This window comes from Brachyistius frenatus, unplaced genomic scaffold (assembly GCF_029030835.1).
Source record: "Brachyistius frenatus isolate BFR_SWC_R1_liver_20210118 unplaced genomic scaffold, ASM2903083v1 Contig_26, whole genome shotgun sequence".
Taxonomy (NCBI): domain Eukaryota; kingdom Metazoa; phylum Chordata; class Actinopteri; family Embiotocidae; genus Brachyistius; species Brachyistius frenatus.
The window spans coordinates 2,556,120-2,571,304 of NW_027210625.1; the positions used below are offsets into that span (position 1 = coordinate 2,556,120).

Consider the following 15,185-nt stretch of genomic DNA (forward strand, 5'->3'; position numbering starts at 1 on the left):
GACATGATTTGCCATAAATTCCCCGACATGGCAACCAGCTTCCTCCTTCACATGATCAATTCTTCACAGGCAGATTTTCCCGGCTGCTGTGAGAAAGATTGACACTTGCTACGGCTGCGTAGAATTTCAGGTGCTTCACACATAGATCTCAGTTCAACATCTGTTATTTATTTTTGGGTTCTTGCTGAGAGTTCTTGTCATTTGTTAGCTTTTGCGCAGAGCTAACCTGCTGCTGTCTACAGCATTTATATTCATTGCATTGCTTAGTTTTTGGCACAACACGTCAAGAACATGGAAAACCAAGCAATTAGCACCAAAACTAGCTCTCAGTTGAATGAAACCATCTTTTGGATATTTGTGCACAATGCAAATGATGCAAAAGCTAATCAACAAATTTCCCCAGTGCTGGTTTGAAAGCATTTTTATGAAAAACGATCCCATTATGAGCTTGTTTTAGAAACTGTGCATGTCTGCACTTCTCCAGCGGGATTTTGAGAAGTGTTACAGAACCTACTCGAGCCACCTGAAAGCACTTAAAGAGAATTCAAACAGTAAAGTCACCACGTGGTGATTCAGTCCATACTTTGTGTACAGTGAGCTGCCGACTACCAGAAGACCCTCCAGAGGATAAACTGCTGCTCCTCCATCGCTCCCCTCCCCTCTCTTCTCCTTTCTCTGCTCTCTTTTGATCTGCGTCTCTCTTCCCGTCAATCATACTGACAGCAGCATGATGTCAGGCTGCAGGAATCTACTCTGTAATTTGTGTGTGCCTGTGCAGCGGTGGGTGTGTGCATGCATGCATATGTTCAGTGCGTATCTGTGCGTTTTCTGCTCGCATGCCAACTGTCCACACAGGCTGCTGTTTGCATCTGGGTGTGTGTGTGTGTGTGTGTGTGTGTGTGTGTGTGTGTGTGTGTGTGTGTGTGTGTGTGTGTGTGTGGGAGGAGAGTGAAGAGGTACATCTTTTTGTAGCACACCTGCTTCCTCACCTTTCACCCTCTTGACTTTAACGACCTTCCTCCTGCTTTACTTCCCGCTCACATGAAAAGTGAAGTCATCACTAAAAAGCCCTCTATTTCTTTTTTTTCTTTTTTTTTCTAGCTTTCAGGGACAACTCGTTGTAAAAGACTCTGCGTGCCCTGCTGCTTCGTTTACTTAAAAGTATATTGACAAAGTTTGGGTAACATCTGGGAAAGGCTTTTTATGCATATGTGTGGCAGGGTGTGGTGCTGGTTTACATTGAGTCCCAGCAGTCATTGAAAAGGTCCAATACAATAAAGCTCCTAAATAATAAGCTTAATCGGTTTTTGAAGAGTTCAGAGGTGCGATAAAAGTACTCGATAGCCACTATAGACTGACTTTACGAGGGTTTACGAGTTGGTGACTGGCTGGCTGGCTCGATGAGTTCACTGCATAAAAACTCTTTGAATGAATGAGCCTTTTGACCTGGTAGCTAGTTGGAGAAACCTTGGTGGTCCCCACTAGACAAGCCCAAACTGCCAACTGTTTCCAGTAACAGCTTCGCTTTTGGCTTTAGACATTGTCCTCACGGCTTAATGAGAGCACACAGTAATGGAAGGGCCTCAGGAGAGAAGGGGGAACAGGAAAGAGAATTTATGAATAAGTAGCCAGGTTGTTATTATTAATATTGATCATTTTAAGACCGGGCCAGTGGTCAAATCTACTTTGGTCCAGACTGAAATATTGCATGCATGAACTTTTGTGCAGACATTGATGGTGCCCAGAGGATGCCTTGTCATTCAACACCATCATAAGGTCAAATTTATTTAGTTGAGTACTTTTGTTTATGATCAAATACCTGCAAAACCTTTAACATCATCATTTTTTTTTTTGCTGTATTTTATGTCATCAAATGTTAACATGCCGTAACGCCGCAAATTAAGACGGTCTGGCGGTCAGCTTACTTCTCATTATGACCACGCTGCCAACGTACAGTCACAAGGAGGAGTGATTCTTTTCAGTGTGCTGTCTTTATTACCAAACCAAAGAAAGCAGCCAAGTCTGTTGCATAAGATGTGAGCACCTGTCAATCCTAACACCGCCCTTTGGCAATGATCCCCACTTACGTAAATGAAAAATGATTGAAGTTTATTCGAGCTGCTCTGACAAAATCGCCTGACACTGTTTGACTGGGATTAGCAAGAGGACAAAGCACGGTGAAGTCATCTCTTAGACGTGTCACACACCCGTTCATTCATGCCGTCATCGTTAATAAGCACTCCAGCAGCTGGGAATCATGATGTATTGTTATTATGTTAGAATCACAGGTACTAACATGATAACTACAGGTTGGGTAATACTGTGACTTCATCGGAAGTGTTTTAATTGAGAGACGTTTTATTCAAATATTAAGTGATTCGTTGGAACCAGAGACCGAGAGGAAGTAATTTATTCAGCACCAGTGAGACATTTCTCGTTAAAAATGTCCTGCGTGGCTCTGATGGGGTTATCTGAGGTCATTTGCTGTAGATTGTGGCTAATTAACTGTGTTTTGGCCGTTCTGTCTTCACACCTCCTCTGATTGATAACACGGTCATGGAGAAAATATGTGTGCGCACACGGGCATGTTAAGTGCCATTGTTTTTGGTCTGCTCGGTGAGAGAAGGCCTGAGAGACATTTCCAAACAGCACCTTCTTCAGGCTGTGTTTTCATTTGGCACTGTTGCCTTCCTAGTGTATTTACAGCCTGTGTCTATTTAGATCTGGACTGCGTTGCTGTACAATTGGTAGCAGGTGAAGAGATTTTGTAGTTTAACATTGATTAACTCTGGTTTTATCATCTATTCTGTCAATCAGCTGATGTCTTCTTTTTTTATATATATATTATTTAATACGTTTATTTTGGATATTTATCCATAATAAAAGAATAAATAATAAAGATAATTATTCTAATCTAATGATTTCAGTATATTAGTTAAGTTGGTAGATATTATTCTAATCATAAATCTTGAATAGAATAATAGTATTTGGATAATGAAAGAAAGGTAGTAGTGAATATACAGTTCAACAAATTAGCTTCACATCGGTCCAAGAATACGAATCAGCACAGCTGGCCAGCTGTTTTGGGACTTTTCCTCCCCACGCTGGTGTTTTCAATGCTGTCCCCTTTCTTCCAAGTTTCCTATAATCAATAACACAGGTTACAAAAACCAGGGCCATCACTCACTGGAGCTACAACACAGATCTCATTTATTCAACTCCCACTACGACAGTAAGGGACTGATCTGGAGATACGTCAGATCCAATATGAAGCTATTTTCCCGTCCCCTCAGTGAACTTTTTTATGAACTATGTGATATATTTCTGATCCATCTTGGACATTTTGCAGATACTTGATACTTGCACATGTCAGAATCCCAGCGGGGCCGCATTACATGTCTGCAACCCGAGGACTTGTTGCACAATCTCAGCTCAAATCTGTCTCCTCCAGCTCGTGATGCAGTGTGTGTGTGTGTGTGTGTGTGTGTGTGTGTGTGTGTGTGTGTGTGTGTGTGTGTGTGTGTGTGTGTGTGTGTGTGTGTGTGTGTGTCAGTGTGAACATATTTGTGTTCGTTGCATCACGGGTTTGTAAATTTCAACAGGCTGCAGTTGTGCTGTCGTGACGAACTGTAAAGTTTCATCAGAGCTGGTTGAGCCTATTACTCATTAGAAATGTTACTGCTCTGATGATGCTGAGGATAAAGTTACAAACACACAGCCTCATCTGCATCCTTTACATATTACACAGAAGAAGCATGTAGTTTATCTAAATCTGTACAAACACACACATGCAGACACACTTTGAGAGGAGTTCTGTCTGTTGCCTGCAGCCCAGATCTCTGAGTAAGCCAGTGTGGAGTCTGTCTTAAACGGCAAGGAATTACCTCAGCTCTGAATCATGTGGCGCCTTGCCTAGAGTGTGCACAATGCAATCAGCCAGCCATCTTTCTTCCTCATAAACTGTCAGAGGGCCTCACACAAAGACTGGACACACGCTGCAAGGAGCCTCGGACACACTGTTTCTGTGTTCCAATCAGCCTGTCTCAGTTAATTCAGTTAGCGGAGTGAGATTTTCATGTTGGTCTCAGTAGTCTGGACAAAGGCGGAAAAATATAATTTTACGGTTTTGACTTTGTTTTCTGTTTTAATAGACAGACAATAAACAGAAGAAGTTCAGACATAAGTGCACACAGGCACAGATAACAACTTTATGTGAAAGATAACGGGAGATGTTTATCTCAGAGTGCTAAACGTCTGCTTTTTGAAGTATTATATTACTCATTATTTAAATTATGTAGATTTAGCTGATGGATATAAGTGGTGGAGGAAGTATCCACATGTTGTATACCGTACGAAAATACTTCATTATGAGACAATTGGGGTAAACTGTTCACTATTTACCTGAGGAATGTCACGGGGTGGAAATATAAAGTAAGCAAGCAGCACAAGTACCTCAAAAAAAGTAAGCAGTACAAGTATGGACAAAAAGTAAGTAGTGCAAGTACTAAAACTGGTCTGCATGGAGGTACTGCTAAAGCCCAAGCGCAGACAAAAGCCCAGAACGTCACAGTTTCAGCAGCTACAACGAACCTGAGATGTTGGTGATCTTGTCATTTATTATCAGCAGCACATAGCTGCACTTCATTATGTTATGTTGCCCAGCTACAAAAGACAAAATAACTGTAACCAAGCACACTGTGGTGAAATATGGCCTTTCACCGGAACAGGCACTTTTGAGCCCAGTTAGCTGGAAACATTTGGATGTGAGTCGAGCCGGATAGATGATGATGTAATGCCTTTGGGCAGATTATTCTCTCTCACATCAAACACTCAGAAATGAGTCTCGGCATGCTTTTGATTCAATTTGGGTTTGTCTTTTGGATATATTTACTTTAGCTCAACATTATGCTGAGAAAGTAATAAATTACTTGGCAAACGAGCTCATAGTTCCTTTGCAGCTTACAGCATTCATCTATTTATCATAGTCTGATTTATCATAGTCAGAGAGTCCCTGAATGGCCCATTCATAAAACCAGATGTCACAAAGACGCACTGTAGACTCCAAACAGACCTCGGTAGGTAACCACGATGCTTCTTATTCATAGCTCATGAAATCATCTACCCTTATGTTAACCCTTTTCCTGATCACCTATCATCAGACAAAGTAGGTACACATTGAGACCCACAACTTCTGGACGCCCTTTTCCAGACCAAAATTTTACTTAGTGGGAAAATTCCCGGGCTGTGACTGATGGTCGGCAGCTTTGGATAATTCGTTGCGACAGGACTGAAGGTGGAGGGTCCAAAATAAATTCTGGCACCATCACAGAATTTATGGCATAATCGTGCTTTGTGGCCGGTGGTGGTACAATGTCGTGATGATGGCTCTATTCTCCTGAGTGGCTAATAATAACATGGCAGGCAATGACGACATGTGGCCATGCTGTGCGCATGGAGGTCTGAAGGTCATGCAGGTCTAGTTTACGGCCCACTTACAGGATGATGACAGATCAGGTTATTCCTGCATAGTGTGATGAGATCCCACTGCAGACATGTAATCAACAGATATAATATTTAGACATGCTCAGGATGTTGATAAGAAAAGCCCAGACTTAAACATTTTAACTGCAGCTGGATGAGTTTATTTCATCTTTGTGCTCACTGTGTTGTTCAGAGGAGTATTTTTCTTCTTTCCGGGATTGTCAGATGTCTAGTATTTGTTTAAATGCACTTTAGGATATGTAGGACATCAGAGAGTGAAGCAGTTGATCTGGATTTAGTGTCACCCATGTCCACTGAGGCCTAAATCCTCTGGCACATCATGTATTCTGTTTCTTTCCTGATTGTTTTGGCTGAGTGCAAAGATAAATATGCAAAAGGGAGACAAAGACACAAACACACACACGCACAACATATGGTGCAATAAATGTGTGCATAACTGCATGCACGATATAAACAAACACTCCATTTTCCCTTCATTCAGCAGATAGAGGAACATGCGATCCCGCAGCAACAGTCTGGAGGACGTAACCAAGGCCGACCTGGCACAGCAGCAGCATGTGGACACACGCAAGCGATCCGCAGAGCGAGAGGAGCCTTCGGGAAGGGCAGAGCGTCGCAGTCGACACCGGGAGCCACCGGACGACACCGGGACCATTCAGCGGAACCACAAGACGGCCAAGAACAGCAGCAGTGCTGGCGGAAGTGGGAGCGGTAGCAGCATCAGCGGCAGCGGCAGCAGCAGCGGAGGCAGTGCCAGTGGTGCTGCTAAAGGCGGTCGGAGAGAGAAGGGCAGGGACCTCTCCCAAGATGACCTTGTCTTTCTACTGAGCTTGCTCGAAGGAGAGCTACAGGTAATTAAAACAGAGGAGACTTGGATTTAGCCGTGGGAACATTTAACCATTACAGCAGCAAACAGGCCTGCAGACATGGCACTGGCCCCGGTCGGACATAGAGTCAGACTGGCTCACTGGGCACTCAAGATGGACTCAAAGTCCGTGTTAATAGACAGCTAACAGCTGAGGCTACTTCCTGTCATTCCAGCACCAGATCCAGCAATCCCTTGGCAGAATTGATGTGCGGTTAAAAACAGAGCAAATCTGCCTTACTAATGAAGTTAAATGAGCTAGATACAAGAAAACTTGCAGAGATTGAAGTATCTATTCTTTGGCACAGGAGTATTTTTGCAGATAATAAGCCAAAACAAAAGAAAAATAATTTGGAAAGGTCTCTCCTGCAAATCTTAAAGCAGTGGTTCTAAACCTTTTCTGTGGGGGTGACCCTCAGAGTCCCTCACCTCGCCCCATCTATACATGTAATACCTGTAAAAGCTTTCTGGAACACACAAATCCAGTAGATTTATGACAATATATGATTTAATCGAATCATTAAATTTACATTGTTAAATTAGCAGAGCAACTCCACAATGTTTCCGTGCACCTCTCAGTAGCTGCAGGACTTCAGCCATGACTCATTTCTTGCTGTCTTGCGGCTGTATATTGGAAGTCTGCGGGCTATTAATCTTCCATTACACAGTTGAATCTAATCAAATTCTCCTCCTGCTCCCGTTGCAGGCCAGAGATGAGGTGATCACAGTGCTGAAAGCAGAGAAAGTCGACATGGCCCTGCTGGAGGCCAAATACAGTTTTGTGACACCACAGAAAGTCCTGCAGGCCCTGCAGAGAGACGCCATCCAGGGCAAGGCCGACGACTTCCAGGAGGATATCTACGAGAAACCCATGGTCGAGGTAACAACAAATCTCAGTCAGAATCTCAGTCTACCAATCAACCAAATGACTGCCTCACTAACAGTGCAGTCCAGACATGACAGATGTTTTCTATGTGCTGCCACCACAGCTGGATAAGTTGGTGGAGAAGCAGAGGGAGACACACCGGCGGATGCTGGAGCAGCTGTTGATGGTGGAGCAGTCGCACAAACAGGCCCTGTACAAGCTGGAGGATGAGAAGAGGAACCACGGAGAGTTCATGAAGAAGAGCGACGAGTTCACCAACCTGCTGGAGCAGGAGCGCGAGAGGTCAGTTTGAGAGTTAATGAGAGCGCCGGTGGTCAATCAGGAAGGTTGCAGCTGCCCTACACTGTCTAAATGTATTCGTGGAGAGATATGGTGACGTATAATCTGATAGCAAAGAAAATCTAATTTTGGTTTTAGGGGAAAGCTTAAGTATCACATTTTTAAAGTCTAATTTTAATGATTTTGGATTCCCTTCAACTAAATTAAAGCACACTTGGTGTGCTAGCCTCCTGTTGTGTATAAAACATAGTTGATAAGCAAACTAAGATTTGATCAGGATTTAAGAGCCACAAAAATCTTTACTCATATAAAGTAGTCTTCCAAGACATGTAAACAAATGTATATGTGTAAAATTGCCCTAGTTCTCCTTTAAGTACCATTAGAGGTGGTTCTATGTGACGTGCTGTAAATGAAAGGTAACGAAATGCTACTGACCACCCATGTCGACCCGCACTGCATGTTTCACTTAGCTGCAACGGGCAGATAAATGACATTCACAAACTACGAGCATAAATTCAGCCTCGAAGTGAAGAATGAAACTGAAGCCAAAATTACATGTGATGCATATTTTGTGTTTAAGCAACATCCGTCATCTCTAATTGCCTCACTGTCCCTACGGTATGAGCGTCTTTACGAGTAAATGTCAGCATCTTCAGGGTTAGAGGCCCTCTGTCGCATTCCAGCAGACACAGTGAAAGAAGGAGGATAAATTTTTTTCCCATGGCCTTGTGGCAGAGGATAGAGATGATTCAATAACCTGTGGAGTTGAGTGCCTTGCTCAAAAGCCAGTGAAAGAGTGGTTCGAACTCCAGCCCTCTCAGCGCTGCCAAAGTATGAATGTCTTAATCATCCTATGTAATGTTAGCATTTAATCATGGTGTTCTCCAGGATTAAAAGGGAAACTCCCTCCTGAAGGATTCCATTACTGTTCTAGGTCCTCCAATTTTATTATCACCTTTTATTGAACAACTTTGCACAAACCTGGAGCAAACCACAAGTTGTTTGTGGAGAAGATCCAGCAATCGAGAGAGGGAGGCAAGATTTTGCATCAGATAATTTTGGTTTGAGCTTTACATTTACAGCTCTGCTTTATGGTAGCACTGCGGATATTTGTGAACTGGAGTGAAGAACTATATCCATGGAAAACTATCATACAGCGAAGTCTGCATTTCAATTTCATCTGCATCACGTTTGGTGACTTTACGCTGTTCGTGTGCTGGATTCTGAAACATAACACGTATTTTGGATTATTGTGCAGGCGTGTTGCTGAAGTCTCAACGTCTCCAATGGTGAAACTATGATCCATAAAATGCTGTAACGAGAGATGAACCTGGGATGAATTATTTAAAGGAGCTGTTTAACATTGCCAGCCAAGACAGAGGCGGCTAGAGGCCTGAGGTGGAAACATGTCTGACTGATTTCTTCTGTAAATGTCACAGAGAGAGCAGTTACTGGGCAGTGCTGTGTTTACTGCTTCCTCAGCAATATCACATGTCACACACACACACACACACACACACACACACACACACACACACACACACACACACACACACTGAGAGCGTACTAATCCAAGAACTCACCTACAACACACACAGACAGACTCACGGCCATAAAAACACACACATGCACTCTCAGCAATTAGTTGCTCAAAGGAAACACAGCTGGACAACGGCCCGTGACCTATTTGGGACAATCACATCATTGCACTTAAGCCGTAGCAGAGTGTTTGAGTTGGAACGCATGCTGGTGTGACGACGGTCTGTGCTTTGTCACCGAGCATGTCAGGAAGGACGGGCCGCCATGAAAAATAGTCCCCTGTCCAGGGTTGAGCTAATTACCGCGTGAGAAAAGGCGAAAGATTTATACGACTGAGAGGAGAGCAAAAAAAAAAGAAGAAAAAGGAACCTAATGGCTCTGAGAAGTATCAATCACACCGCATGTTCAACAAGATGCCAGATTACCATGGAAATAGTTGATGAGGGTGTATTTTTTCAGTTATGACTTTGCCAGTAGACTTCAGCATCAGTGCATGTACATAGGAGTGAGTAAAAATGTGTGTAGGGGGAGTTCAACATCTGCCGTTGTCATCTTTCTTCGGTCGTCGAGCGTAGTCTTGTTTATGTAGCTGAGTGTGTGTGCGTGATGTGGACAATTATTAGGTGAACGTGTGTGTTCGGAGGTGTCCTCTTACTTCATCCCCTCCCGTTTGTCCAGACAATTCTCACATGAGACATTATAGTTTTCTGTGCCGCCACTTGGATAATTATGAGTTATACTATATGGTAATGCTGTAAGTGCTCTGGAGTCAGTGTGGGCGTATTTCTGTGGTTCATAAATAATGTGAAATGCAGCATTCGTAGCCAGCAGAGAAACCAGGATGTAGATGCAGGTTTTTCCAAAACAATTTGGTCTTACTTACCAAGTTTTGGCCATCATTTGTATTGGTTAAAATTAAGATTTTACATGTGTGTGTGTGTGTGTGTGTGTGTGTGTGTGTGTGTGTGTGTGTGTGTGTGTGTGTGTGTGTGTGTGTGTGTGTGTGAGGGGGGGGGTTATGTGCACAGTGGCATCCTGCAAAACTCTATTTAAAACATTCAGTAAAATTTCATGATTCACTTGTTTTGACGAATCAATTAGTGAGCTTTGGAGGTGCTATTAGGCCCCTCTGTCATCTTTAGAAACAGCCTGTTTCCATGTTCCCCATTTTTTTGCAAAGCTGAGCAGTAGCTCAATATTGAACATACATACACGGCAGTCCTATTGATCTTCGTATATAACTCTAGTAAATGAGCACATGAGCCAATATGTTGAAACATCACTTCTGCAAGTACAATATTGTCATAATTAATAGAACTGATAGCCAACACATGAAAACTGAAATAAATCAGAATTGTCCATCAGTCTGTAAAAATGGGAATGTATTTTAAGTATCCAGTGCTGATCACAAGAAAGTCTGACCAAGAACCCGAGGGAATATATTTCTGTCATATAAGCATCCGCTGACCCTGTAAAGATGTAGAGGTAGGCGTGTCATCAGGCCGCCTCAAGCTGGAAGAGAGAGAGAATCCCAGAGGAGCTAAACTAAACAACATTTAGTCCTTCACACATGCACAAAACGCAGTTTGTTCAGCGGCTTCTGTTCTCTACACTTCTTCCAAAACAGTATTGCAGACAAAACTTCTCAAAAGGAAAAGCCACTTATCACTTGTTTAAGGAGAGCTGAAACAGCCTTCTGTGCTCTGCGAGCGGCAGCTGTGGCTTGACGTGCAGTACGAGAGACGGCGCGTCGCACCAGCCTTTAATTTCACTCTCGTTAATTCACTGTTGTATGATGCATTTTAGCTGCATGTAATCATTTCCTTTGACTCGGCCCTGGAAAACAACAAGTTGTGATTACATCCTGGGGTAAAGTGGAGGAGGTTTTGGGACAAAACATTTTCCCCCTCACACACACACTCGTCTCTTGCTGCCGTTTTTATTTTGACCCTTTTAATAGCAGGGAGCCTATGACCGACCTCCTCCCGGGAAACCCGGAAGACGCATTTGTAAATCCGGGCAGGGGGTTTGGGATGAACCCTGTTCCCCTCTGGTTAATTGCCGATCGAGCACTCGTCTGTGAGTGATGACCTCATTGCGCGCCGGGTACTGCAGGAGCAGCAGGGGTGTGAGAGCGAGAGCGGCATCCTAACCATCAACAGATGTTACTTTAAACATGACTTCAGCTCACCGATACACATGCACAGCGCATACAGCTACGCCTCGGCAGGCCGTTTGCTCACCTTTGTTTTTCAACAGAGATCTGAAGGGCAGGGAGCGAATTTGATGACCGTGTGTATCCTCTGATTTCACGCGTGGCGTAAAAGAAAAAAACAAAACGTAAATTCTGGCTCACATTTAAAACATACCGACTGATGTTGTCATGTGATGCACTGAACCCAGAGAGACCTGACGGAAATATGAGCAGAAAGTCAAACCCGCTGCCGTTACCATTTAAAGCTCCACCGGACAGCTTTGCATGTTGATGCCTGCATCTGACACTCACTCCTGATCACTTCTGTGATGTACCGTCACTGAAATGCACACAGCACCCTCCTGTTCACCAAGCCAGCAGGTTCGGGATCATTTTATACCAAAGGTAGAAGAGAAGTAAAAGTTCTGGTGTCACTGAGTCCAAGATCTTTTGGATGGAACGGATCACATGCTGCTGTTCAGTTCAATAATGTTTATATTTCACTGTTATTGTTTGTTTTAGTGGGTGATCGTGAGAATATACCTGGCACCGCGCTTTAATTTGGCAATTACACTTCAGAAACACATCCACAGAAATCAGAGAGAAACTGCATTACTAAACCCAACATTTCCATTTCTCTTAAGTGTCACTAAACAGTCACGCTGTCATCGGACCGATCCCAAAACTCGTGTCAATCAATCCCATAACCTGTCATAGGGCCTCACTTAAAGTTACATTTACAGGACAATAATACAAACTACACCTTACACCAAATAATGCACACTCTCTTTTTGAGTATTCTGCAATTTAGTCCTGTGAAAACTGAATACATAACACCTTTTTATGACTTCTAATTTACAAAATGATATATATATATCAGTGTACATGCTGACCTGAAGTTTTTTTGTGCTGCTTTAAAAACAAACTTTGTACCAAAGTGTTATTTTGGTACAAAGACTGTGTCCACATATTGATCTAAAACTGGGCTATCAAAAATTATCCCAGGCCCTTGACAGCTAAAAGCACAATTGAAATCAGATGTCTCCAATTCTGTTTCAGCAACATTTCATGATTAACACCAATAAAATGTGTGTAGTTTCCCATAAAAATCTCACAACTGTATGTGTGTTTTATTAGTCACTATTCTCACACAATGCATCAAGGCCTTTACGGGGAATAAACAAAGCTGTGTGACAGGAAACCGCCTGCAGATCTTATGAAATAAAAATACCGTGACGTAATTTACGGGCACGATAAGTGTTCGGCATTTTTACTGAGCTGTTCGATAGAAACAGAAAGTATGGTAGCTGCAATCATGACACGACATAACCTTCATCCAACTCTCAACAATTTGCAGGGCACGCGATGTATGTTCATGCCATCTGGTTGACTTAACTGCAGCGGTGGTGACATCACTCATGTGGATCAGATCGAGAACATTCTTTAGCGATGCCCTCATCATCACTGAGATGCTTATTATCCAGACCTGCCGTGCCCTTTGAAACACAACACAGGGGTTTGGGATCTGGGATGTTTGGTTATTAATGATCCCTGTTCCTGCCTCTGCAAGTTCACCTCACAGGCAGGTTGTGAACTTTGCTGAAAAAAAAATAATAGTTATGCTGTGTTTGTACAAATGACAGCATGTTTTAGGAAGTTGTCGAGCAACTGCTGTACTGTATCTACATGTATTCCTGTGCATGTATGAGCAGGATCTGTCTTCACCTATACATCGTTAAGATATTATCAGTCCTCTCAAAATTGTTGGTGAGGAGACAGAAATCTGCCTCATTCATCAACTGTAGCCTACATGTGATGGCTGAGCTCTTAGCGAAGGCCGTTGCGTCCTTCCCGGCTCTGAGGAGGAGCACACCTGTATTCCTCCCACAAATGTTTCAGCCTGGTGCATTTTATTCATTCCTGCTCCAAGCCAGCTTCAAGCTTTTCTTATGATGGATGAGATGTTGAAATATGCGATCGGAGATGTTTAGAAACGTGTGGAGAAATTGTCTGGTCAGTTTTAAACTATGAAATATTCAGCTCTATTTAAAACAAACACTGTAACAGGAAAGTAAACGTGAAGCTCTGTGTCGACATTTCCTTTTATGGGAAGAAGAGCTTTTCCTCAAACTGACCAGTGAAAGTGACGTTGTTCAGATATTTGTACGCTTTGAAGCTCTCCCCGTGTGCCCTCATGTCGAGGTCAGGAATAACACATATATGACACATTCAGCGACACCCTCTAAACACACATACGAGACGCAGCCAGTTACACAACACGTTTTAAAAACACACTCCGCCTCATCTCTTAATGCCTCAGGACATCGCTTCAGTCGACAAATGCGCAACTAGATACTGAATATGACCACCACAGGAACACTTAAACTATATGTATTTTTGCATAAAATACCCTATTTTGCCCCCAGTAAGTAGGTGCTAAAATATTATCACCAGAATAAAGCATATCTAAAATAAACACAAATGTGGGATATGAGCCACAATATGAATTGGGTGGGATACTTTGCTGCATTTGTTTTCTCGCTCCTCGGACCACCTTTGTGTACCCAGACGCTTGTCACTGTATAACTCCCACATTCTAGGAAAAACTGAGTGGCTACTGACCTAATTTGGGCTGGTCAGCCAACACTCCCTTTTTCTGCTTTGGCCAGATAACAACCAAATTGCTCCACAGTCTCCTCGACCTCAGGCTCATCTGTCTGAATCTACAGAGAAGAGGCTTCTTACCCTCCTTTTCTTTCACTTAACCTTAAAAGCTGTTGAGTAACACGACTGTATCCATTAACTGCAGCACACTGACACTGTGTAAGGACTGATTTATTTGGATAATTATGTTTTTCTCAGTTCAAGTCAATTTCTAGAGTGAATAACAAAATGTGCCCTAAAATAAAACTGCAGGTGTCTTTTCTTAAAGAAACAAACTTGTAATGCAGGTTTGTATTGTGGATCCGTGTTTTAGTTGAAAAAACTAAAAGACCAGCTGTGACCCTTGAGGAAAATGCTGGTGCAATTTCCAAATTAACAGCGTGCAATTCTTAGCTTTTGTTCTAGTTTAGAGTTATTTTAGAAAAAATATGGAATATGGTAGTCTTTAAAAAGACATAAACAAGTTACTACGGCATTCACAGGTGCACAGTGAAGTCCACATGCTTTCCACCTCCGCGCTGCAGATGTGCAGGTATCGGTGCATCAAAAGCTGCGAGAAGACAGAAGCCAGGGACCGAAAAACAAATACGCATCACATGTATTTTATGTGCACACTCTTACCTTAAAGTGTGTTTGAGACTGTCAAAATATCACTCCACTACATCTGTAAACTGGGTGGTAATTAGCCACAGCGATTCGTCACTGTATGGCGTAATGTGATTACATCTCCATGACAGAATGCAGCGATTAGACCTCACCAGCCACAAGGACTCAAGTCTTGCTGCTAGTACTTTTCCAACCATTTTTAGACTTGTTGCTGAGGAAGAATTAACTCAAAAATAGTAGTTACATGTTGTAATCTATTTCTGTAGCAGTACAAGTAATAAATAAAAAGTGTGGAGCACTCTTTTGCATTGAAATATCCACATTTTCTGGTTCTGTCTTTTTAAATTTGAAAACATCTATAAAATCAGCTTCTTGTAACACGTCAGGGGAATGCAGAAGGTGTCTTCCCCATATAAAGCCTCATGTTCTGCATTAGCATGCTTTTGAAACCAGTGTTTATGAGAGATTGTATAATTTTAGGGTGTATTTTTCCTTTAAGAGGGGTAAACCCTGACAGTGAATACCTCAGGGTTTACATATGAGGCTGGAAAAGGTTAAAAGACTCAATAGCGTCTATTTAAAGGTCGTATTTCAGTCAAAGACGAACAAAACAGGGACAATTAACAGCAGAAAGAGTGGGTGACATAGTG

General features: G+C 42.6%; 3 protein-coding genes across 4 annotated transcripts in view; 1 reads left to right on the forward strand and 2 right to left on the reverse strand.

Moving 5' to 3' along the window:
* The window catches only part of LOC138620752 (collagen alpha-1(VIII) chain-like), a 97,078-nt gene that overhangs the window by 51,088 nt on the left and 30,805 nt on the right, over positions 1-15,185 (reverse strand). The gene's annotated exons all lie outside the window — the stretch shown is intronic.
* Positions 1-15,185, forward strand: part of filip1l (filamin A interacting protein 1-like) — a 60,514-nt gene that overhangs the window by 15,371 nt on the left and 29,958 nt on the right. The window contains exons 2-4 of one of the 2 annotated variants that reach the window (XM_069698211.1): positions 5,984-6,353; positions 7,074-7,247; positions 7,357-7,535. In XM_069698211.1, coding sequence (XP_069554312.1) covers positions 5,997-6,353; positions 7,074-7,247; positions 7,357-7,535 — 710 coding nt within the window. In that variant the 5' untranslated portion in view covers positions 5,984-5,996. The remainder of the gene's footprint in view (positions 1-5,983; positions 6,354-7,073; positions 7,248-7,356; positions 7,536-15,185) is intronic. The other variant, XM_069698212.1, reaches the window with a different exon arrangement.
* LOC138620750 (epithelial cell-transforming sequence 2 oncogene-like) overlaps positions 6,318-15,185 on the reverse strand; it is a 46,886-nt gene continuing 38,018 nt past the window's right edge. The window contains 1 exon segment of the mRNA XM_069698216.1: positions 6,318-6,347. The gene's annotated coding sequence lies outside the window, so the exon portion shown is untranslated.